At 41.5% G+C, this 24,197-nt stretch overlaps 1 protein-coding gene across 3 annotated transcripts; it reads left to right on the forward strand.

Moving 5' to 3' along the window:
- Positions 1–23,659, forward strand: SSR1 (signal sequence receptor subunit 1). 3 transcript variants are annotated; one of them, XM_030446543.1, is made up of 10 exons: positions 1–204; positions 2,242–2,360; positions 3,985–4,072; positions 4,226–4,488; positions 5,326–5,402; positions 7,088–7,166; positions 8,077–8,170; positions 9,346–9,360; positions 10,911–10,974; positions 23,247–23,659. In XM_030446543.1, the coding sequence occupies exons 1-10, from the start codon at positions 120–122 to the stop codon at positions 23,269–23,271; spliced, it is 909 nt and encodes a 302-aa protein (XP_030302403.1). In that variant the 5' UTR covers positions 1–119; the 3' UTR covers positions 23,272–23,659. The 3 variants fall into 3 exon arrangements, with proteins under 3 accessions (XP_030302403.1, XP_030302404.1, XP_030302405.1); XM_030446544.1 differs by lacking the exon at positions 9,346–9,360 and having other exon boundaries at positions 2–204; XM_030446545.1 differs by lacking the exons at positions 9,346–9,360; positions 23,247–23,659 and having other exon boundaries at positions 2–204; positions 10,911–14,031.
- The last annotated feature ends 538 nt before the right edge of the window (positions 23,660–24,197 follow it).

Here is a 24,197-nt window from a genome sequence, read left to right on the forward strand (position 1 = left end):
GCACGGGACGGGGCGGGCGGGGCCCCGGATGGAGGCCGCCGACGCCATTTAGACATCGGGTGCCGTGCCGGTGCCGCTGGGGAGGGGGGGGGCTGGTGGTATCTGTTCGTGCCGTCGCCATGAGGCGCCTGTCGCAGCTGGTGTTGTTCGCCCTCCTCGTCTTTCCCGCCGCACTGCTGCTTGGGGGAGCCCGCGGCGGTTCAGGTGAGAGCGGGCGGGCGAGGAGAGGCGAGCGGCTGTCGCCGCCTGAAGGAGTGGGAGCGGTAATCCTCCGGCGGGCTCTCTTTGGCGATCCGGGGGTGATGGGGAGGGGGTCCGCTTCTGCCGGGGCCTGGGAGCCCAGCGCCACTTTAGCGGCCCTTCGGTCGCGGGGAAGGCGGCGGCGGCGAGCGCTGCTCATTCATCGCCGCCGGGCGCACGTGGGCCGCCGCCGGTGCGTCCCGCCTGGGCCTGGGACCGGGCTCCGGTGCCTGGTTCCGCTTTTGTGCGGGGGCATAGTGGGGGCTTTCGAGAGCGCTCCAGCGGGCCGCAGGTTCCTTCAGGCAGGGCCCTGCTGCGGCCCCTCCGGCGGAGCGAACCGCGCTGCTCGGGGTCAGGCCGGGCGCCGCTGCCGTCAAATCGACACCCACTCGTGAAACCAGCAAAAGGGAAAAAAAAAAAAGTCCCCCCCCGGAGGTTGTATCAAGGGGTTTGTCTGGTTCCTCGTTCCCCTTTCAAGTGTTGTTGGCTCGTTCAGCAGCCGGGCGGCCTTCCCACCTCCTCTCCCTCCATCCACTCCCCCCCTCGCGTGTCCTTCGTTTCGCGGATCTGCGTGTGCGCGGCTGCTGCGCGGTGGGAAAAATCGCCTTTCCATCGACCAAGCCTGTCCCGCCAGAAGGACAGACGGGCGTCTGGTCTCGCCCAGCCCTTCCAGCAGGCGCTGGTGTGAGCTCCTGCTCCCCCGCTATTGCCACATCAGCAGCCCCGCTGACATCCATCGGAACCACCTCGAGTCGGAGAGCCGGGAGGGGATGTGCTAGCGAGGGTGCTGGTGAAGAATGCCTGTAGCAAAGGTTTTAGTTTAAAAACAAACAAACAAACAAAAGTTACTTATTGGTGGACTCCTAACTTCAGAGCTAAAGCAGATAAAATCGATGTTGTCAATCCTAGGTTAAGTGTTGCACTCGGTTGAGTGAAAAAGTCTTTGAATATGCCTTCCAACCACACGTGGGAGGGGGATTGGATTTATTTTTTTTTCTAGCTCTGCAGCCCTGAAGTCCTTGGATATGCTTGTGTGGCTTAATGGTTCTTGCTTCCCATGAAAGTTTCTAAATACTTAGTTTAAATGTCTCCTCGTCACAATGAGATCTTTTGGAGGCTTGTGTAAATCACAGCCAGTTCTGCTTTTCAGTTTTTAAAAAATGTCAGGTTAATAACAAAAAATCATCTAGCTTTGTGTGTATGTTCTAAAAGTTCTCAACGTAGCTTGCATGTGCTCTGAACTGCAAGCAGACAGAACTTTGTCCAGTGGCCAAGAGTTGTATTAATCATATCTGGCCAGTGTTTGAATGAGACTTGGCTGCAGAAAAGCAAAGGGGGAAGGACCTTGTCTTGGAGCCTTGGTCTGTAGCCATGCTCTAGGTTGGGTTTCTTTTCTGACCATTGTTCCATTACTGTTGAATGTATGGATATAATAGTATTTGATAATGAGGATGTCATGTTAAAAACACAAACATTTTTCTGTATTAAAACTTGAATGAAAGTAACTGTGAAGCTGGTAAATTTTTACCTACCTATGAAAGTAGTATTCTGATACCAGAAGATGAAAAGGATGTGCTATTGATTTATTCAAATAATTAATCTTAGAAGAAACAGTACTCACTACATTGATTTCCTGACAATATCCATGTCTTCTATTTTCACATTTATGACAAAACAAAATTTAAATATTTCATTACGGTGACATGTTGAAAAAATTAACAGTGGCTTTTAAAGCAAGTTGGTTGCCCTCTACAAATTTAAGTACTACTATGTGAATGCTGGACTTTAGTGATCCAGCAGTGAACTTTTTGGTTTTGAACTTACTTGCATGTAAATTAGTAGTTCAGAAAGTTACTGGAGAACAAAGTTTTTGCAACTGAGGATTCCAAACACTATTTGGCAAAATTTTAAAATATTCTTTAAACACTGGTTTGAAAATTGTGTTACTAAGTCAGTTTTCATTAACAGTCTTTCTTGTGTTTGCTTTTTATTTTGGTATAGGGTCAGGTTTATTAGTTGCAGCTCAAGATGCTACAGAGGATGAGGAAGCTGTAGAAGATACTGTAGTTGAAGATGAAGATGATGAAGCTGAAGTTGAAGAAGATGAGCCAACAGACTTGGTAATTGTACATGATTGTTACTTCATAAGTATGAATTAGACCAGAAGTGCTTGAAGCTAGAAAGTTTAGATATATTTAAATATGAGTTTAATGGCATTGCTACTTCCAAATAGCTGTTTCCAAGTCTCTAATATAAATTATGTGCAGCTTGAAGTTTCAGAAGATTTATCTTTTCTTCCTTAAGTACCAGTTGGAAAACCACATGGGAACAGCCCAGTTTCTGGTTACAGACACTGCAGTTCCCACAAAAAGTTCTTTTTCAACTTAAGCTGCATCTCGGTAAACTGTGAAGGATGTTTGATTATAGTAGTACTTCATTCTACCCTTTTTGGTGCTGATTTTCAAGAGATAACACAATTTTAGTTCTTAGTTGAGCTTAATATTAATTTTGAAACCTTGTTTTGCAGCCTGTTTTAACATCCTAGTCTCTGACAGGTGCTGCAGGGTATGCCTATATTAAACATTTAGTTTTCTTAAATTGGTACAAAACATGCATGAAATTTCTGGTGTAAAATAAGAAACTTTAGGATATGATTAGGAGACAACATGCATAATAGTTATGTAGACCTGACAAACTGTTCTTTGATTCTACTAAATTTTTATTGATGTTGGTAAGTTGATGAGTGTATGGTCAGCCAGCTTCTCTAAGTGGTAGGATGTATTATAGGTATTTAATACTCACAGAATATTACTAAATAACCTCTTGAGTGTGATTTGATTGTTACAAATAGTGTATCACTTGGGTACTAAAATTGCACTTCTAAAGCAGTTTCTTCTATTTGTCACAGAAATGTAAGGTAGAGGTCTGCAAAGAGTCTTGAAATAAAGATTCTAGGTGCTCAGGTCTGATCCATGGCTTCCCTGTATCCATCCTAGTATTTGATCCAGTAGGCTATCCAGTGCTTCAAGTGGTTGTTTAAGCAGTAAAATAAAACAAGTAAAAATAAAGACAATAAAACGGTAAAATAGAACAATAAAACCTTCAAGCTTTTAGTTCAGATAGTTCAAAATGGGAGAGCCTTGTTTTTATTTGATAGTGGAGGTGGTTATCCTGTGATCCCCATGTGGAAAAAAGCCCTTAATGCTTGCAAGTGCATCTTCACAAAGGTGAGCTTTAACAAGTGAATCCATGAACTTCCAACAGTCTAACCATTTCTAACCATTTCCAGGCATACATGGCACTTAACTAATTCAAACTGAGTAGAAAGCTTTTATGAACACTCCCTCTGCAGTGAAGTAACTCTCATTTGCCTTATGGTTGCCTGTCACTATGGAAATGCTTGTTTCCTAAATAGAAATAGCTTAGATGTGAACAGTTAAGAATTTGATTCTATTCTTTTCCTTCCATCCTCAAACAGATGTTATTGGTTCTTTCAAACTGTAGACCTTTTAATGCAGCTCAGCATAGTTCAGATTAATCACTGCATCAAATACTACAAGTAGAAGGATAATGCTGAAAATTATGCTCATCAAATCCAGAGGGAGAACAGACTATGTGATTATCCCACAACACTGGGAATGGGTACTAGCACTTGCTATTGTTGCATGCTTTGATTCATGGAACAAGCATGGTCCTTGCTTCACTGTTCATTATAAGATTTTTCAAAAACGTCTCTTGTCTTAGACAGAAGAAAAAGAGGAAGAAGACTTATCAGGAGAACCTAAAGCCTCACCTAGTGCTGATACAACAATCTTATTTGTGAAAGGTGAAGGTAAGAGTCTTTAATCTACCATATCAATGTTTGTATAAAACAGTGAGAGTCTAAAAACCCAGAATCTCTGTTCTAGACATTCTCCATTAAGAAACAGGCTAGGTGTGGTGTGTGAAGTTTCTAATGGTTGAACTATATTTTGTTTTGTTTTAGACTTCCCAGCGAACAACATTGTAAAATTTCTGGTGGGCTTCACCAATAAGGGTACTGAGGATTTCATTGTAGAGTCTCTTGATGCCTCTTTCCGATATCCTCAAGACTACCAGTTTTATATCCAGAACTTCACAGCTCTCCCTCTGAATACAGTAGTTCCACCACAGAGGCAAGCCACGTTTGAGTACTCATTCATCCCTGCTGAGCCCATGGGTGGTCGTCCTTTTGGACTGGTGATCAATCTCAACTACAGAGATGTAAATGTAAGCCTGATACTGTGATTAATTTTCATCTTTCTACTTGATTTGGAAATGTCAGGAAGGAGCTGCTTAATCAAGTTGCTGCCTCTTCAGAGGACAAACGCCTTTGTGGTTTTTAAGCAAATCAGTAGATGCTGACAGTGACTTGCTATGCTTATGTTGTGTTTCACAATAGCCCTCCATGTACTCTAAGTTCTGTATATGTTAGACTTATGTCAGCACTGGAAGCTGAGTCTAAGAACTGCAGTAATAGGCTGTACTTTAAACAAACAAACCAACCCCAACCCAACAACAAAACAAACCTACCTTAAAACCAATAAAACAGAAACATGAAATTCACTTTAGGGTAGCTAGAATTTCACTGTGCTTTTCAGAGTGGGCTTTGCTAACAAGCATAACAATCAGCCTGAATCCCACCTGCAAACTTGACTTTGAACAAATAAATGGCCAGAAGTGGTAACCTCAGGGAAGGCTATCCAAAAGCATAAAGGGGGGACTAAAATACAAGGTTCTTTAGTCTTTCAATGCAGGTTGAAGTTTAATGGGCTTCTCTACCTTTGTGTTTTGATCTTCTAAGAACTCTCTGTTTGTAATACATGATCTGAAGAGAAATCTGAGTGAAATAACATTGAGGGCTAGATGTGACTTTTGTTGCTGTTGTTGAGACTCTACTTGCACCAAACAAGTTGTGCTTCTGTGTTGAATCAAACTTGCACTGCTTACAAGCTTAATCAGTAGTTACTGATTTCTAGTGTTTTTTCAAGAACATGGAAAAAGATAAGCATTTGTGTATGTGTTGAAGAAATTAATTTAAAATGTTATGTGAAAACTTTGTTTTAGGGCAATGTGTTCCAAGATGCTGTCTTCAATCAAACTGTCACAATTATTGAAAAAGAAGATGGGCTGGATGGAGAAACGTAAGGAGTGTGAAAGTCTGCTTTAGTTGGTATACTGATAGAACAGATCGTTGATGGCACTTGTGAGAGTAGTTCTTGTGTCCATTTTATTAAATGTTAGGTCTGCTGTGTTTTGCTGATGATGTAGCAAGCATTTGACTTGTACCATGTTAACAAATCACAAAGATAAAAGTTTAACTTTTCCCCAAATTAAGTTCTGTGTTAATACTAAGGATCTCCTGGGTTGGTACTATGTCCATGAGCAATGTATACATCTGCTTTGGCTTTGTGGACTTAAACCTGCATTAAGACCTGATGTTGTACAGCTACATAGCAATTCAAAGCTCTTGAGCTGTTGTTTTGCTACTGTACTTTTTCCAAAGACTTAAAAGATATGGAGGGCACATAGTATTGTACTGTGGGTCCTACTATGAAGACTGGAACAACTTGCTTCTGGAATACTCCAGTGTAATACAGGATAGTGTAAACTATGGACATGGAATATGAGATAGAGGAACTCACACTCATTCTTTGTTGTGCTTACTTCTGTCTGTAGAAGGTGGCTTTCAGCAGTGTTGTTTTTCTGTCTTAAAGACTAACACACCTAACATGTCTTACATATTGTAAGCATATGCTGTGCTGATATGCTTTTAAATATTCTATCACTGGAGTGGAATTTTAAGAGAACCTATGGGTTAAAAAAAAACTTTCAGAAGTACCTGTAAACAATGCTGAACATTTGAATTCTGCTGCCACAGGTAGAAATTGCCTGCTCAGCAAGCTTCATTTTAAAAAAGGTCAACCAAGAAAAACAGCTGTTGCATTAATTCATATTTCTCAAAAGGAGTAGCATCACTGAAAGAACAATTGGTCATATGAAAACGTGTGATACTCTGATAAAGGAGTTCTCAAATGCGTTCAGATCCTTAGAGTCAGGATGAATTAACGTCCAGTGACTAGATAATTATTCCAGAACAGGGATGTTCAGTAAAGTCTTTTCTGCAGTTTGACTCCGTGATTTCCTTTCCATAAATCTGAGATAAGATGTTCAACTTGGACTGGTTTCTTTATCTGTGAACTCCTACCTGCTCCCCAGAATAATTTTAGATATAATTTATGTTCTCCTCTTGCTAAGTATCAGCAGGTATTTTGGGTAGAATGCTTCAAGTCTACCCAAACCTCAGAGATTAGAAAATTATTGTTTGCCTAGGTAGGATTCATACTGTGGTATGCAGAGCAAGATAAGCAAGGATAAGTAAGATAAATTCCTATCCCAGTAGCACATGCTTTGCAGTAGTATACTAAAAGCTTAGAAGAGATTTTTTAAGGGTTTCTTAAGTGGTTAAAGCTGTCAAAAGCAGAAATACTACCTGTGACACAATGTCTTGAAAGAGTATACTGCTTAAGAAGTCTTAAAATTCCTCAGTTTCAATAATTTATAGCAGTTTTCCAGTTAATGAGGCATATTTCAAATGCTCTGTTGTTTAGAATTAAAGTTAGGCTTACAGTTTCTTAAATTGAAGTCAGAATAATTACTTAATATTTGTTAGCACCTGGTTTTTTCCCTACCCACCCCCTACAAAAGTTCTTGGGAAAGATCACATGGGCACATGGCCAGAGCTAGGCTTAGTTTCTGTTTCTCCTTGCAGAATCTCTTAAATGCTGTAAACGTTTAGTTAATGGTTTCTTAAATTGTTTTTCTAAAGGATCTTCATGTACATGTTCCTTGCTGGACTTGGTCTACTTGTCATTGTTGGCCTACATCAGTTACTAGAATCTAGGAAGGTGAGTAGTCTGTTTTGTCTATGCACTTGCTAATACAAGACCTTACTGCTATGAAAAGAAAGCAACTGAGTAGTTGCCTCTGGCATACAAGTGCAGGTAGAACTTTAGGACATATACTTTTAGAACTAAGACCTTAGAGAGATTACTGGGAAAACCAGAATGTTGTTAGAAAAATGTCTGTAATTGGAGACATTCAGATTGCTTCTCTAGTGCTCTTTGCATCTGCTTTTTGGCACCACACTGATGTACCTGTTGGCTTAATCTGGGTCAAATTTTAGAGAAAACATTTTGTTTAGTCCTTTAGATCTTCCCAATGCTTCACCATAATGTTGATTTGGATGTTCTGGATTCCATTTATAATCCTATAGCAGCTAAGGGTTTGTCTGTGTAAGTGGTCTGGCAAGTAGGAGCTTAAGTGTCATCTGCATGCAATGCATAGGTTGTGTCTTCATGCAGCCTGGCTTGCAATGCCTTTGAAGTAGCTTCCCTTGGGAAGAAGTATGGAGTGAATGTTGTGTTTTGAAGTTTTTTATTTTGCAAGGTGACACAACAATACTGTGCTAATCTGAGGAAGTATCATGAAACCTGTTATCACAAAGTTTGATTAATGATCAGCCATTTTTTGTTGCAGATATAACAAACTTGCCCAGGCATGCTTGAAATCTTGATATCTTTGTGTGGAATATGTGTTGCAAGGCATGAGAAGTGGTAATGCTAAGCTTAGCCAAAATCACTAAAGGTTAAGATAGTAACAGCTAAGCTGCAAAGGCAGCTTTGTGCCATGACTACTCTTAAGTTTGTGTCTTAGTGCAATAATTGCAGTTCAGAAAATATAGCATTACTGGTTATTCCTAATACTTATGCTGTCAAAACTTTGAAGAAAATAGTTTTTTCTTTTTTGTTTTTTCAGAGGAAAAGACCAGTACAGAAAGTAGAGATGGGAACATCCAATCAGAATGATGTTGATATGAGCTGGATTCCCCAAGAAACTTTAAATCAAATAAGTAAGTAGTTTGCCTTTGACAAACTAGAGCGTGAGAAACTTGGTTGTAACTGAATAAATAGCTGATAGCAATTTCCTAGAACAGTGTAAAAAAATAGTCCAAAGCACTGTGCTTAATGATTAGACTATTACATTAGCAGCCTATTCTTGTATAGAGCAGACTTCACTGGTTGATAGAACAGTGACTGCTGGTGATTTTTAAGATTCATTCTGTACACTCTTTTTCAACATTATAAAATTTCTACCCAAAACCTGGATCATAAAGGAGGTTTGAATAGGAGAAAATATAATCTCAAACTTTCTGTAAGTTGCTCAGAAGCTTTCCTATAGACCAAATTTTTAAATATGCAGTAGAAGTGTATATTAAACCACATTAAGATGTGTTATTAATCATAGAATGGTTTGGAAAGGACCTTAAAGATCATCCAGTTCCAACCCCCCTGCCATGGGCAGGGACACCTCCCACCAGACCAGGTTTCTCCAAGCCCAATCCAACCTGGCCTTGAACACTCCCAGGGAGGGGGCAGCCACAACCTCCCTGGGCAACCTGTGCCAGTGTCTCACCACCCTCACAGTGAAGAATTTCCTTCAAATGTCTAACCTAAATCCACACTCTTCCAGTTTAAAACTGTTACCTTTTGTTCTCTTACTACATGGCTGTGTAAAAATCCCTTCTCCAGCTTTCCTGTAGACCCCTTGAAGCAGATACTGGAAAGCTGCTCTAAGACTGCCTTGGATCCTTCTCTCCAGGCTGAACAACCCCAGCTCTCAGCCTGTCTTCATAGCAGAGGTGCTCCAGCCCTCTGATCATCTTCATGACCCACCTCTAGTTTCACTCCAAACATTTCCATGTCCCTTTTGTGTTGGAGGTCCAGAACTGGACACAGTACTCAAGGTTTGGCCTCACAAGAGCGGAGTAGAGGGGAAGAATCACCTCCCTCAACCTGCTGTCTATGCTTCCTTTGATATAGTCAGCCTTCTGGGCTGCAGGCACACATTGCCAGCTAAGTGCCCCAACCAGCATCCCTTAACATCCTTCACAAGTCCAGAATTACTAAGTTTTACTCAATAGCTGAAATGCCAGTAGTAAATCCAATACCTGATTTATTTTGACTGTGTGTTTGTGGATATTTCTGACTTCTTGCTGTTTCTTGTTTTGTTTTCCCGTGGCTTCAGTGCAGAGTAGAAGAGGTGAGGCAAACTGGTGTTTTAAAGTGGGAGTGCTTTGATGTGTTGTCCCTGTGATAATTAGGCATGGACAGAAGTAGAGCTTCCTGCATGCAGTGATTGGTGGTGTAGCATGAGCAGTAAAAGATCACAGAACAGATGCATGCAACCATGAAAACACCTTTTCTATTTTGATTCCTTCACCTTTTTTAACTGAACATAGATTACACAGGAATAAGGGCTGGTGTTTTACTTCTGAAAACATGAGCTTTCTTGTACATGGTCTTCTGAGAGACAGGAGATTTCTAGTATAAAATCTGTACACAGGAATTTGAAAAGCCTTAATCTAGCAAGAAAGACTGAAGCTCTAAATGCTGGATTTTTTTATTTTTAATTTTTTTTCCAAAGAGCAGGCTGTCTTTAAATGGGTTCAAATCCTGGCAATGCTTATGGCCTGTCCCCATTCCTGTCTTAAGCTAAATTGGTATTTATATGTAGAAGATAGGAAGGAAGTCTAAAAAAACCTGGTATTTAAATTGTTTTAAATTGTGGTTTTCTTTAGCTCCAGGTTAGTTTTAATTAGAATTCTATACCACAATCCTTTGAAATGCATGGTCTTCAAGATCCTCAGAGGTTCTTGGCTATGTTATTGCTGAAAGACACTTTACACCTGTATTGATTGGCTTGTAGTGGCATGATTGCTGCGCCTTGTGTTTGCTGATACTGTCAAGAGTGAAATGATTTGAGATAGTTCTGTTTTAAAAAATCTGTGGTTTTAAGTCAACAGATACACTTAGCAATTATTTCAGGGTGTTAGAAAATATTGTGGCTTCTCCAGACTTCTACAAGGATTTATATTCTACCTACATAAGGACTGTAATTGTAAAGGGCAACTGCAGGCCTGTCAAAGTCTTAAACATAGGATGACATTTCTGGCATCCAGTGGTCATATAGAAAAAGCTGGATGGCTTCCCCATATGGGATATTAGATTGCAAAATGACAACTTCATAGCCAAATATGGATGCTTTCTGGAAAAGCATGGGCATTTTTAAAAAAAAACTTACCTTCTGCTGTTGATTTGTATGAATGTGGAAATAATTAATGCAAGGCAAAGCTGAGTAACAGAAGGACAATCACATTCTTCAGGCAGCTGAACTCAACCCAGTAATGATGGAAATTATTCATTAACTTTCTACAAGTGTAATTATTGAACATGAAACTTTTCTAAACAGCAGAGCATGCAGTTTCAGGAGATGGTATGGGGGTTTGTTTGTGTTTGTTGGTTTGGGTTTTTTTTTCATTTTAGTAACTGGCAAACTGAACAACCTTCAACCTGCAGTTGCATGTTACAGAACAGGAATATTAGTTTCTTTTGCTGCCTTCTATTTAGGATGCTAATAGCTAAAAAAAGCCTTAAGTTTTTTGTGAACTGGCTTATCTGTGCTGATGAAGTGCATTAGAAGAGCAGTTGGGTTTGTGTTTGGGAGGGAGAAAAATACATGGTCTTATAATATCTAATCTGAAGGTGCTGTAATAATTAATGCAATTGTCTTGTTCTCTTTTTTTTATCTAGATAAAGCATCACCAAGGAGGTTGCCCTACAAGAGGGCACAGAAGAGAGCAGTGGGCTCTGATGAGTAAATGTTAACTAGTACAACAGTTGAACCTTTACTAATCCTGCCTGTTGGGTTTTTTTGGATTGGAGTAGTGCAGAGAATCCATATCACCATAAGGAAAATACTGCTAAACATTTGGACTGAACAGATTAACTGAATGGTGTTAATATTACTGAAATGCACTTCTTTTTTTTTTTTTTTTTTTTTTTGTTAATTGGCAGGGGGGTGGGAGGGAGGTGGCCATTAAGATTTGTGCCTGCGTGTGTAAGCAGTTGGGTTTTAACAGAACCGTGTTACCTGAAATGTGCCTTTAGAGTTCTTTGTAATGCTGGTTTGTCATCTGTACACATCTTGAAGGATTTTCCTCCTTCCCCTAATCTGAATGTCTGCTGACTTCTTCTGTCTGGATTGTGTCATGTCTGTATCAGAATCTGTATGTATTTTTCTTCTTCAGTAACTTTATTCTCTACGGTGTGCACACACTGCAGTTTGTGTGTGTTGGTCCTATTTCAGTGGCAAAGCCCTGAGCATCTAGATTTGTGCATAGTTTGCATTCTAAAGGCACAATTGGGTATAGCTGCTCATAGTGGTAGATATTTTGCTGCTGTTTTGACCTGGGCATGCAGTGACCTAAAAATCTGAACTTAACCTGCATAGCTGCTAGGAAAACTCTTACACAGCAGCAGAACTTGTGAAGCATGGAATTTGTGTGCTGAATTGGTATTACTACATAAATTTTTTTTTATACCCAACTTGTTAAATGGTTAGTTATTGAGTCGTGCCAGCAGCTTAGGTATTCTGATTGTAGTGGTGGCTCTGCAATGTTTACTCAAGAAATAATTGAATAAGCCAGAACAACTTTTAAGTTCTCTCAAAAATTAGAATGTCATCTGTATCAAAATATGGACTTTCTTAAAGCTTTACATGAGGCAAGGACTTTGCATTTACTGTACATACTTGAAACTTAATTTGAAAAAATGTTGGCTTCATTTTTCTATTATTATTTTTTCACCCTTTACAGTTTTTAAATCTCAGACTTCTTTCCACTGGTCAGTACATTGGGCTGAGGGTTGGTGCTTTTTTTAAAAATCACCTTGTCTTTCCTACTAGTCACACAGATGCCCATTATTAACTACATGTTGGGTCAGTACTAAAGCAGAAAAGCTATATGCAATAAAAATGGAATTATCTTCTTTGGAGGCACAGCTTACAAGATTGCCAGGTACTGGGGGTATTGGTCCACACCCACTGCATTCAGGAATGTCATTGACAGTAAAAGCAGCAGATAGTTCAGTGTCACTTTGCTGCCATTCAGGCACTAAGGTAAGGCTTGAATTTATTTGCATCTGAACTGCATCTCTTCCTGTGTCCAAAGGTTAACAGGAACTGTGCTGAGTTCAGGAAGAGCCATTGATTTGAGACCTCTGTTTTCCTCTTTTCCACATGTGAAAGTGCTGTTTCAGGTTTATATTTGCTCTGCCAGGGCTGAGCTGTTGAGGCAGTGAATCCTGAGCAATATTTGCAAATTATTGTGTAATGTGTTTGAAGCATCTAAACTCAGAACTACCTGCACTTGACACTGTTTTACTATAAACTTTGCCAGAATGAACTCTTGATGCAGCTTGCTATGGAAAAGACAAGTATAGGAAAAGCAACCCCACAGAGGCTTTGTTCAGCTTCCTGGCAATACAGCAAGCACAGGCTGTTTTCAATAGTTAAGATTTCTGAATTGTTGCACAGATCACTTAACACAGTTGAGTGCTACCCAAGGGGCATACCTAAGTGATACAATAAGAGGTTTGTCCATTCAAATTGTTTGGAGAAACTTTGCCTTCAGTGATGTCCTCTGACTGGGCCTGCAGTAGTTTTGTGGGCTTCTATTCAAGATTGCACTGATTCAACAAAGTGCTGAAGTATTAAATGCTTTGTATGATAAAGCCCTGTAGCTATTGCAGCACCTGATGCACTGAACTTCTGAGTTCCCTCTGGGATTATGTTTGACTATTTTTTTTTTTTTTTTTTTTTTACCTTCTGGTAATAGGTCATCCTAAACTGTATAATCTTAATTCTTCCCAAGATAGGAAGGGTCTTTTGAGGGGCCTCTGATGACAGTGGCTCTAGATAGTTGTACTCCAGGAAAAAAAGACAAAGGCTCAGAACAGAGGATACTAGTTGATCATACCCTATTTTTTTGTTCAGATAAATAGTTTAGCTCTTAGTGATTGAGTTTTGGGGCAAACCTTACACTGACCAGGATTTAGGAAGAGTTGGGGGACTGAAGCACAGTACAAATAAGTATTTGAAGGTTGCAGCTTTCTTCTCTGCACTCAGTGGTTAATGCCCAAATGCTTATTCTAAGCATGAAAACAGAGGAGAGAGTTAAGCATCTTAAAGAAGAACTAGTAGCAGGAACTCCAGTTTTACCCAGACCGTCTCTCTGATCATATACACTTTGTCATTCACTGTCAGTGGTTCATAGTAACTTTCTCAGCCAGCAGTTCATAATAAGAGGGCCCAGCAGCTGACTGATTACTGCTCCTGATAAATGAAGTAACAGTTCTGAGATTTGTTTCTTGTTAGTTTGCTGTAGTTGAAATTCAGCAATAACAACCTAGTGTGTAGTGCTAATAGAACTTTGGCATCTCTTGCATTATTTCTGGTGATTAAAGCAGGCTGCTACACTTGGATTTCTTCAAATGGGAGAACGTAATTGTTGCTGGTTAACTTTTAGTTTGGTACTTGAATTTTCTACTCAATTTTAAGCACATACAAATAGCTTTTTTCATGGGGGTCTTTCTGGTTATCATTATTGCAGTTATCATCTGAGTAGGATATAGTTTCATCAAACAAATTGCAATCCTGTCTCTGTGCCACTCCCATGTGGTAGCAGAAGCATTTGTATAATACAGCACTGTTACCAGCCTGGTTTTCAGCAATCTTGCTGTGCTGCCACACAACTCACACAATTGCTGCTCACATGAGGTTATGAGGAGCAAGGATTGAAAGCTGTGGACTAAGGTTTTCTCCATAATAGTAAAAGAGTCTTTTAGACTACAAATAAAATAAAATACAGCCTTAGTGTGAAGAAGCACTATGGATTCTTTTCTCACTGCTCATGAAATAATTAAAAAAAAATTGAAGACAATGTGGCTATACTTAGGGTAAGAAAAACTGCTGTAGAGTTCATGTCTACAGTGCTATCAGAACATTAATTCTAGCTACACTTGAACTGCATTTGGTACTTGTAGCTCTCTGTATGCTGTCTGCTTTGTACACAGCACTTCATTTTTTCCCCAGTATCATTTAATCTGAGAGGTGGTTTTTGTCAGACTAAAGGATGAAGTACCATCTTTGTCATTAATGTGCATAATAATTAAACTGTAGGCTCTGCAGATGAATGGAGCAGCCTAGTGATGGCAGTGCCTGTGTTTCAGAACAGCGAGGCTGAACATCTTCCCCTACCTTGGAATGGATGTAATTGAAACAGTTTTTCACTGTTTATTCCTGGAATGCATGGTGCTAAACAAAACACAAAAAGCTCTTGAGTTTAGGGAAGTCAAATGCTGAAGGAGTCTGGTTGTCCTGTTTTTCAGTGTGCCTGATGTACTGAGCAGCAGTAGAAAGCCTGTTCTATCATCTTCTCCAAAGGAAGGACAGTACCTACCTCATAGGAGTGACACAAGGGCTGTTTCAGAAGTGTTTTGAAGTTGCTTGAGACTTGCACAAAACTTCCATGGAGACAGTCAGGCACAGCATTAGTGTGACTTGAATGGTAACTACACAGAGCCATGTTATACTGGTTTAAGATCCCTTCCTGAGCTAAATGTGGCAGGTTTACTCTAGGACTTTTCTAAAATACACAGTGAAATTGCAAATAACTTACAGAGGAGAGCAAAGCCCGAGAGATAATTCATTTCTGCAAGAGTTTATAGGTGGGCTAAATAACATTCTTCTGACACTTTTTCAATTTATCTCAAATTTTTCCCAGGGATTTTTAAAAAATAAAACAAGATGATTGTTTGTGTAGATACAATCTTCAGTCAGTTTAAGAATAACTGATTGTTTTGGATGATTAAGTTCAGATAATATACTGCAACTGAAATGTGAAATTAACATTTACTTTCCTACCTGCTGACTTTTCATTTATAAGTAAGATTAAATCTCTTGAAAATGGCTGCAGGTTTTTTGTAAAGTAAACTTGATTTTTTTTTTCTTAGCATTGTGTAGCTTTTTTTTTTTTTTAAATAAAGCATGAGTATGGCACCAAAAAGCCTGAGTGGTGTGCTCGTGCTCTTTTCCTTGGTAAGCAACCTGTAGTGGCAAATATGAAGCTATTAAAGGTGCTTTTCTTAGTGTATTAGTAATGGGAATATTAGCAAGGAAATACTGTTTTGGTCAGTGAACTAATATTAAAATTCTTCATAAGAAGAAGGAAGGGGCCCTGAGAAAATGTTCACTAAATTCTTGAATCCTGATCTGTTAAAACAGAGCCACAGTCCCCTGAATTTCCAGAAAGAAGAACTTGTTGTTAAACTGCAGTCAGCATGAGAAGGATCTTTTAAGATGCTTAGAGTTTGCTGAAGCACAAGGTTTTAACAAGGCCAGACCCTTGTAGTTTCCAAGTGTGTGCCATTGTTTATTCAAGCAAACAATTATATTCCAGGCAGTAATACTGAAAGTAGCAGTTTAAGCAGGTGAACTCTATCCCAGCAGGAGAGGATAAGACTTGATGTTAAAAAAGGTAATGAAAGCAAAACAAAATTTGCTTGAAGAGAGGGGATGCTGTGTCTCCTGTATTTGTGAATTAACATCTGTTATGATAAATAAGGGAAAACTTAAAAGCAGATGTGTTGAGATGTATTTTTAGCCCCCAAGGAACATAAAAATAACTGAAACTTGAAGTGTGCCTGATCCTCCCCTGGAACCATCAAGATAGATTAGAGACTGCCCATGGGTCTCTGTCCTTTTAAATCCTGTTGGTGCAGCCTTAACTTCAGTAGGCTCTCTTTGTCCCCTCCTGGTAGTGCCTTGATAGCATTTTTCTGTTAATGAAGATGCGGGAAAACTTCAGCATTGCAACATTGTGGTCCCTGGTGAGGGAAATCTGAAACTTAACCTCTCTTTCCTTGTCACTTTTGCTACAGGAACCACACCTTGGCCTTAGCCCTATTTTCTGTGTGCCTTTTAAATTCACACCAGGAAACTAGCTTAAAAACGAGCTCTTCCACATAGAGAATACTGGGAGTTAATCTATGTAAGCCACACAAGTATCTGAACAAGAGAAACTTTCAAGGCAGCCTCCTATATTCTAGAAAAACAGTTGTGATAGTTGTGCCCTTGAGGACCTGGCTGGAGCTGGACAGTGCAGTTTTCATTTAGATGAAGCCGTGGTGACAGACTGTGGTGTAAACCTTTACCTGAAGATGGTAAAACACAGAACTAAGTCACCAGGAGGAAATCACCATGGGCAGCAGTACCAAAAGCTGCCAGCTGAGGGACCCCCCAAGGCAGTGCCAGCTGCTTCTCCTAACACAAGCACAAGGGAGCTTCAGTCGGTATCTCGGCAGATAAATGGATGGACCAGGGCAGCTCTGCCTGGCTTTCCTTAATCATCCTCTGATGTATCTGGCTCCCTGAAGTGAGCCCAAGCACTGCATTTTTCAGTGGTTTTAAGAAAATAATTGACAGTCTGAAGCTTAAACTCTGAAAAGCCGTGTGTCATAGTATCTTGCACTTGCTTCCAAAAAACCAACCAAACAAAAAGACACAACACCAGAACATAAAAATCAGAGCTGAGGTGTTGCAGAAGCAGGGATAACAGCAATGCATACACACTACCTCTCCAGTCACCTGGTTACCTGGTCCTATGCTCCTCAACAAGGTTTCCTGCCATTCAAGTTGAATTAAATTGGGCCTTTTAACTCTTTGTGCACCTCAGCCCTCTTCAGACACAAACAGGTCCATATTCTGCCTTCACCTGGAGTACTTTTTCCATGAAAGCGGAATCAAAGTGTCCAGTCCATGCAGGACACCGAAGTGTCCTTCCTTGCATGAGCCCACTGGATCCACAAGCAAGCAGTGCAGAGGACCTTGCCCTGACAGCATCCATGATCCCAGCCTTAGCTGGCAGATCCACCTGGATGTTTCCAGGAGACTCCAAAAGAACAAAGTCTTTAGCAGAAGTCTATACAGAAAGGAGGAAAGTCTTAAAACATTGCACATTTCCATTGGAAAGGAGGAGCTAGAATTTAAATAGCACCTCATGGCTATTGCTTACAGCATGGCAAACATTGTCACCAAAATAACATCATTAAAACAGTTTAAATACCCTAATCAACTTGGTTGTTAAGCATGTTATATCCTCTTCAGAGCTAATATAAGACTTCGTTAATGCTTGATTGGTTGGTTGTAAAGTGGTTTGTTCCTAGAGGGTGTTTCTCACAGCTGGAAATGACATCCTGCCCAACTAATCCTCACTGGCTGCAGCTGTAAGCAAGCTGAAAACCAGGAAGCACATCTTGCTGTTCCAGCAGCCCAGGAAAGGCAGTCTTCCAGACAGGAAAACCAAATGAAACAGGATTTAGCTTGCATTCTAAAAATCACACTGTGCAGGGACCATCTGCTTTCCAATGTGTTAGTAGCCCGTCAGGCTGTGACACTGCAGCACCCTGTTACCACCACCCACAACTAGGAGGGGTGGTGAGGATGAAGTTTGGGGCATCAGTTGCAGTCACACAGCCAGAACAATCTCTGACTGCACTCTGTGGTGTTGCATTGCTCATACAGGGTAAGATGTTTCCCCAAGGACCCACTGAGACTGAACTCTCTCTGCTCCTGTTAAAAGCATCTCTCTGAACCTTCAGCAAGGTGCAGCACTCCCTGTGCTTCCTCCAGTTTTCCTTTAGTGGCAGTCCCCAAGGGACATCACCCCGTAGTTGCTATTTTGCTAAACTGGTGAAATTACACCAAAACAGATGTCACTGGTTTGCTGTTGTGATAAAAGTACAGGCCACCAAGGATCTGTTAACAAACTGCAAAACATCCCACAGCTGCAGTTCAGCTAAACACTGCCACAAGGAACTCTGGAGGCACTGCTATCACTTTTAATTAAGTGTTGTTCAAATTGAGTACCTTCATTTTTAAGCAGCTGTTAAAGAGAATATTTTGGTTCAGAAAAAAAACTTCAAAACTGTTCATAAGAGATGCATTCACTAAAATGTAATAACCCAGCATATTAAAAGCAGCATATGGCTCTGCACCCTGTGCCAAACTGCATTAATGTGAGGTGTATACGTGGCTCAGTTGTTCTTCAAATCCCTTCCTTTCCCTTACCTACAACCCTGGCAAGCTTTGCCAACCAGCTCAGCATTGATTCTGGTTTCCAGGTAGCTGCTCTGGAAGGCATCCGTGGTTTCAGCTCAAAAAGATACTGACAGATAATGGTCTTAGACAGGAGATGAAAAATTAAATGGGCTCAGTTGTGGTGCAGACTTTTCCCAGCTTGCTGTGTATACAGTGGCACTTTGATACTTAGATTTTTCTCCAGCTGTGGAGTAAAATGGACCTAATGCATGTAATCTTGGAGCCTGTAGAGCTTTAGTCCTAGAAGCATCTTGAAGGCAGATGCAGTTGTGTTAAGTGCCCTGCCACCAAAAAGGGATTTCCTGGCACAGTGAACAAACATACACGGATGGTACTGAGTTCACCAACAGCACAAAATATCACGTGTCCTCCCGTGTTCCACCTCTTCCTCACTGCTAACCCGGGAGCCCTGTGCATCAAGTGGAGCAACATGTCAGTAGAAACAGAGGAAGCCAGCAATGGAAATAGTTACTGGGTTTTGTTTACAGCCAGGTTCTACCTGGTCATTTTTCCATTCCCAAGCACAGGTCATGTGGGAAAGCTTGAGCTACAAACTGTGGGGAGACATATCTATTGGTCAAATCAAGCCTGCATCTCACAGCCACCATCACCATACCCCTAAAATAGGAACCAGGTATTTCTTTGGGGTGCAGGTTCATTAAAATCAGATGTTGCTTGTTCAAAACAACAAAACTGATTTCAAATCTAAGCTGTTGTCTATCTAGTCAGATAACAGGAGATGGGAGGAGCCTTTAATACATTGTTTTAGTTGCCTAAATAACTAAACTTCTTCCCATGCCCAGTTCCTTGTCAGAGTCTGCCAGTCCTGAGTGCAGAGACACAGACAGAGGGATGCTGCTTGGCATGCTTGCTGCAGAGCAGCAGGTTTTGCTGTTCCTCATGTCCCAGCAGCTAAGATCATCCATTATAGCAGAGCCATCCCTCTGGCTGACATTTTGTCCCAACCTTCATACGTTTTTATGAATATCAGGGCCACGCTCCCTTCACAGTTACAGGCTGAAAGTTACTGACAGAAAGTCAGCACTGGCCTTCACTGCATTAAACTCTGCCTCTTGAGATTATGAGAATAGATCAGGCCTCTCTCTCACAATGAAAAGCCTTTTCTCCAGCAAATTTCTCTTATTTACAGCCTCCTATTAACTGAAGCTCACAAACTGCTTCACAACCCTTTGCTGAAAGGCCCCAGAGTAGTTCAAACACTTTCACAGCAGCATGTTCCAAACACCCATAATCCAGAGTTTCCTCATACACTCCTGGATGTTTTCCCTGCCAAACGAGACTGATCTGGCAGGAGAAATAAACAAGCACAGCAAAGGAGAAAACTATTTTTAGTTCCTGCTACTCAGAGGATTGCTACAAGGTTTTCTACCACATTATACAGTGTGGTTTAGGGAGCCAGAGAAACCTTCCCACTTACTGGCATTTAGCATGAAAAACTCCTGCTCCCTTTGAATGTGGATTATTTTAGGCCGAGAGGAGACTTGGCAACTGAAAGAGGCAATACTAAATTTTTTGAAAGCCTCAGCAATGCTTCTCAGCTCCCATCTTTACTCAGTTTCAGCTCTACAGATTGATTTCAGATGCTCACATTTGTAAAAAATTCAATGAACTTTTTTCTGTCAGGCACCCCAAACACCATGATAAACACAACCAGAGGACACATCACTTACCTGAAGTGACACGCAACCAGCACAGCAGCAAGGCAGACGTTCCTGTACCTGTTGAGCATCCTGTTGTGTGCAATAACCTGCTGTGTAACAGTGTCTGCACTGCTGTCTTTGGGCATGCCAGCTGCTCTTTGCCCCTCCACTGTCTTTCTCTCAAGTGTCCCCTTAACATCTTTGAGAAAAGAGACCTTAGTGCCAAGAGAGCTAAAGAAATACCTTTTTACAACACAACTGCCACTGCTTTATTGGTGCACAGACACCCCACCCTCCTCCTCATTCACACCTGGCCCTCATCCCACCCCTTTCTTCAAGTAGGTCTCAATTCCCAGGTGAAGCCACTGATGAGCCCTGACAGCACGCAAGGGGGGGGTGATCTTGAAGTCTTTCTACCTGGAGGAGGTGCAGCTGGTCAGAGATCCTAAAACACCAAATAACTGTCCCAAAGCACTCCTCACAGTGCTGTGTCCCCTCAGTCCTCTAATAAGTCCCAAGGAAATACATGCACACCACAGGATAAATGAGTCTGTAACTTCTCATAGCACTTTCATAGCACTTTTCATTCAGCACACACCACCAGATTCTGACTGACTCAAGGTGTAGGAGAAACACCTTGTGCTTACTTGTGAGAAACCATCCTTTCAGTACTGGTGGGGAGGGGTTAAATCACCCAAAATTGCATTCCAGGTTACACAGTCCTCAGCTGAGGGTATTAGGAAAGGCACCAGCCTTGATGAGAAGGACCAAGAGTTTCAAACTTGCAAGTGCAAATCCCTGCAGGAAGGGCTTTAGCTCTGGGTGGGGCTGCAGTATAGAATCATAGAATCAGAATGGTTTGCATTGGGAGGGAACTAAAGATCATCAAGTTCCAACCCCCCTGCATGGGCAGGGACACCTCCCACCAGACCAGGTTGCTCAAGGTCCCATCCAACCTGGCCTTGAACACTTCCAGGGAGGGGACAGCCACAGCCTCCCTGGGCAGCCTGTGCCAGTGTCTCACCACCCTCACACTGAAGAATTTCTTCCTAATGTCTAACCTGAATCTCGCCTCTTCAAGTTTGAAACCATTTCCCCTTGTCCTCTCACTACACACCTGTGTAAAAAGCTCTACCCCAGCTTTCTTGTAGACCCCCTTCAGATACTGGAAGGTTGCTATAAGGTCACCTCAGAGACTCCTTTTCTCCAGGCTAAACAACCCAAACTTCTTTAGTCTGTCTTTGTAGGGCAGGTGCTCCAAACACTTTCACTTTCCCTGCAACTGTTTATTACTTAAAATCCAGGGGAACAGACTCCAACCATATACTTCCCTCAGTAGAGCTGTTGCCTCAGGAGTTCCAGGTGTGCTGAACCTCCTGCCATTTTAGGGATACTCCCTCTCCCTCTTGTCAAGGAACAAGGAAGGAAAAACATTTTATGCAGCTCCTAAGCTGGAGATCTTAAGTGACCCAGGTCACCAGAAGATACTGGTGGATTGTACAGTTTTTACTCACTTTCCTTTATGATGTTGGCTGCTCAGGTATCCAAGTCCTGGGAAATGCCAGCGTGGCCCATTTTTCCACAGCCCAGCAGTCAGAGGTGTCCTGGTTAAACAATACAATCAATGTATTTCTCCATCTCTTTCTTTTCCTGTGTTATCAAAGTGGGAGATATAAGATAGTGCCTCTTAGATTGACATAACAGAAGTGCCTTTAACTCCATGCTGGCATCTTCTGTCTCCCTTTTGCTGGTGGACCCACTGATAGGATTTCCAAAAGTAACATTGTCAATTCCTATCTCCCAGTCGCTGCAGAAGTGTCTGAAGAAAAACCTGTGTGTGATTCCCCAAACCACAGGCTTGTAAACAAAGGAAGGTATCAAAGTAAACTTTTGCCCTTTGCCTTCCTTGCTAATGAAATTGTAACTAATGTAATCTTTTTTGAGAAAGACTTTTTTTATATACAGAAAGAGCAAAACACTGTTAAGAGTATCAACAGCAAATAATTTCTCATTGTATTCAGTTTCTGAAGATCTAAGTGTAGGTATATGGCTCTCCCATCCCCCTGATACGAAGTACTTTGTGACAGCTGAAGAATGGAAAACAAATACAGTTATATCTTTCTCTTTACCACTTTGTGTTTCAGTATCAGTAAATATGCAAGAGATGCTCCAACCAGGTTCCATGTCCAATTTCAGGACAGCCATTTTTCACCCAAGCTTGCTGTCTCAAACCAGCCCTCCTGCCCATCCCCATGGCCCACAGATCCATATTCCACACTTCCAAAAAGAGCTACCCCTCCTCGTGCCCCTCCCACATGGTGGCAGAGGACTTCTGAACCTTAATGCTGTGGGGTGAGTGTATGGGCTCCATATCTGAGGGAATCTGAGAGACAGAGATCCACATCAAATCAACCCACATCAAGAATTCATCTGCAGCTTTACTTTTGAAATGGGGAGGGAAAAAAAAAAAACCCAAAACAGCTTTAGGGAATGAGGCAAGGAAGCAGTAAATTGGAGGAGATAAATGGAGACATCACCAACCTCCCCAGCCCTCCATCACCCTGGTGTTTCAGGCCAGCTCTGGCTATTGCTGCAGCAGGAGTTGGTGTGGGGAGAAGATGGGAGGAGAGAGGGAAACTCTCAGAAGGAACAAAGTTTTGCTGGCCCGCAGGATGTTACCCTGAGGAAGCCAAGAAGAGCCGGGAAATTCCCAGCTCAGGAACAGTCACAGTTGAAGTCAGACAGAAAGAGAAAAGGGCTGGGTCCACAAATTGCACCTTTCCACTTTCCATGGCCAAGTTCTTTCTAAGTCATCAGTTTCAAAAGTAATAAGTCACTATCACTTCCTGGCCACATGAACCCATCCCATATTATTTTACACCTCATGACAGGTCACCACACCCTTTGGATATGAGTTTTCCTCTCCCTCTTACAAAAGGAGGGGTGACTTTTCAGGCCAGTAGGTGGGAGATGGAAGAAAGAGCTTTCCTACAAGTTTCCTCCTTCAGAATTCCTGTTTCTACCCCTTCAGCCCACCAGAGGTAGCTCACAGAGCCTGGATTCACCAGGTACCCTTGGCTAAGGGCAGAGCCAGCTGGCTTTTTTTTTAACCTGTCACTATTTGCTGGCAAGGGACCAGGGTCACACCAGCGTGTGCTGTGGGGACTTCTAACCTGTCAGGATGGTACAGGAGGCTAGAGGGAGGAGAGCAGCAGCAGCTTTCCCCTTGGGTATTTCTCTGATTCTGTATCTGGTTTACTTCTCCACCAGAAAGCACCATCCCACCAGGACTTAGGAAGAGGTGGATGCTTCAGCTTCACTGCAATTCCCTGGCCTCCAGAACTGGATATGCAACTCAGACGATTCTTTGGCTCACTGTCCCATGAAATGTGTTTTATTTATAGGAAAGCATGTAAAATGCAGCTAAGGTAGCTCCAACAAACTAAAACAAAGGATTTTTTTTTTTTTTTTTTGACACATGCACGTGGCTTTCAAATACAACCTGAAGATTTCACAGCCATACACATCTATGTAAATTAAAACTACGGTGGCAGGAATCTACTTCGTTTATACAGAAAATGACTGATACCCTGGTTAAGCACCACAACGTGCTAGGAGGAGGCTCACTTACATGATCACAGGGCTACAGTTAACAACAACAACAACAAAAAAAAAAGGACGGAGAACCATGACCCGACACCTGGACAGGAAAATCAGCACCCAGGTACCTTCCTGCTGCCTTCGGTCGCTTCGCTAAGAAACTGAATTTTGAGTAATTTTAATGGGGTTTGACTACCAAAGAAAGGCAGTCATTGGTGTGGCTGTAGTCAAGTGTTTTGACTACCAGAAAACAGTGGCCAAAATGAACGTGAGTTTTCAAAGTGCTACAAGTCATGTCCAATTCAAACTCAGTCCGACTAAAGGAAGAGAAACAGCGATGCTATTTACAGAGATCAGCTCCAGCTTGCACGTCATCCTCTAGCAGAGAAGTCTGGAAAGCAAGTTGTAACAAACCCACAAGAAAAGCCACGTCCATTTTGTAACCTATAATTTTTAAATATAACATTTTATTGCTTAGATGGTTTGATACAGAACAACTTTTACTTTTTATTTCGAATTTGGAAGTACTGTACAACTGAATAAAAAGAGGAATAAAAGTACCAAAACAAATGTGTGATTCTCTGTTCATGTGGCATAAACCAGTCTTGTACACAATTCGTA

The sequence above is a fragment of the Calypte anna genome, chromosome 2 (assembly GCF_003957555.1).
Source record: "Calypte anna isolate BGI_N300 chromosome 2, bCalAnn1_v1.p, whole genome shotgun sequence".
NCBI classification, from domain to species: Eukaryota; Metazoa; Chordata; class Aves; order Apodiformes; family Trochilidae; genus Calypte; species Calypte anna.

Coding starts and splice junctions, on each gene's coding strand:
- SSR1 (XM_030446543.1), top strand. CDS start 120: ATGAGGCGCCTGTCGCAGCTGGTGTTGTTCGCCCTCCTCGTCTTTCCC. Junction 7,167..8,076: donor AGTTACTAGAATCTAGGAAG/GTGAGTAGTCTG, acceptor TTGTTTTTTCAG/AGGAAAAGACCAGTACAGAA. Junction 10,975..23,246: donor AGAGCAGTGGGCTCTGATGA/GTAAATGTTAAC, acceptor CTTCTCCACCAG/AAAGCACCATCCCACCAGGA.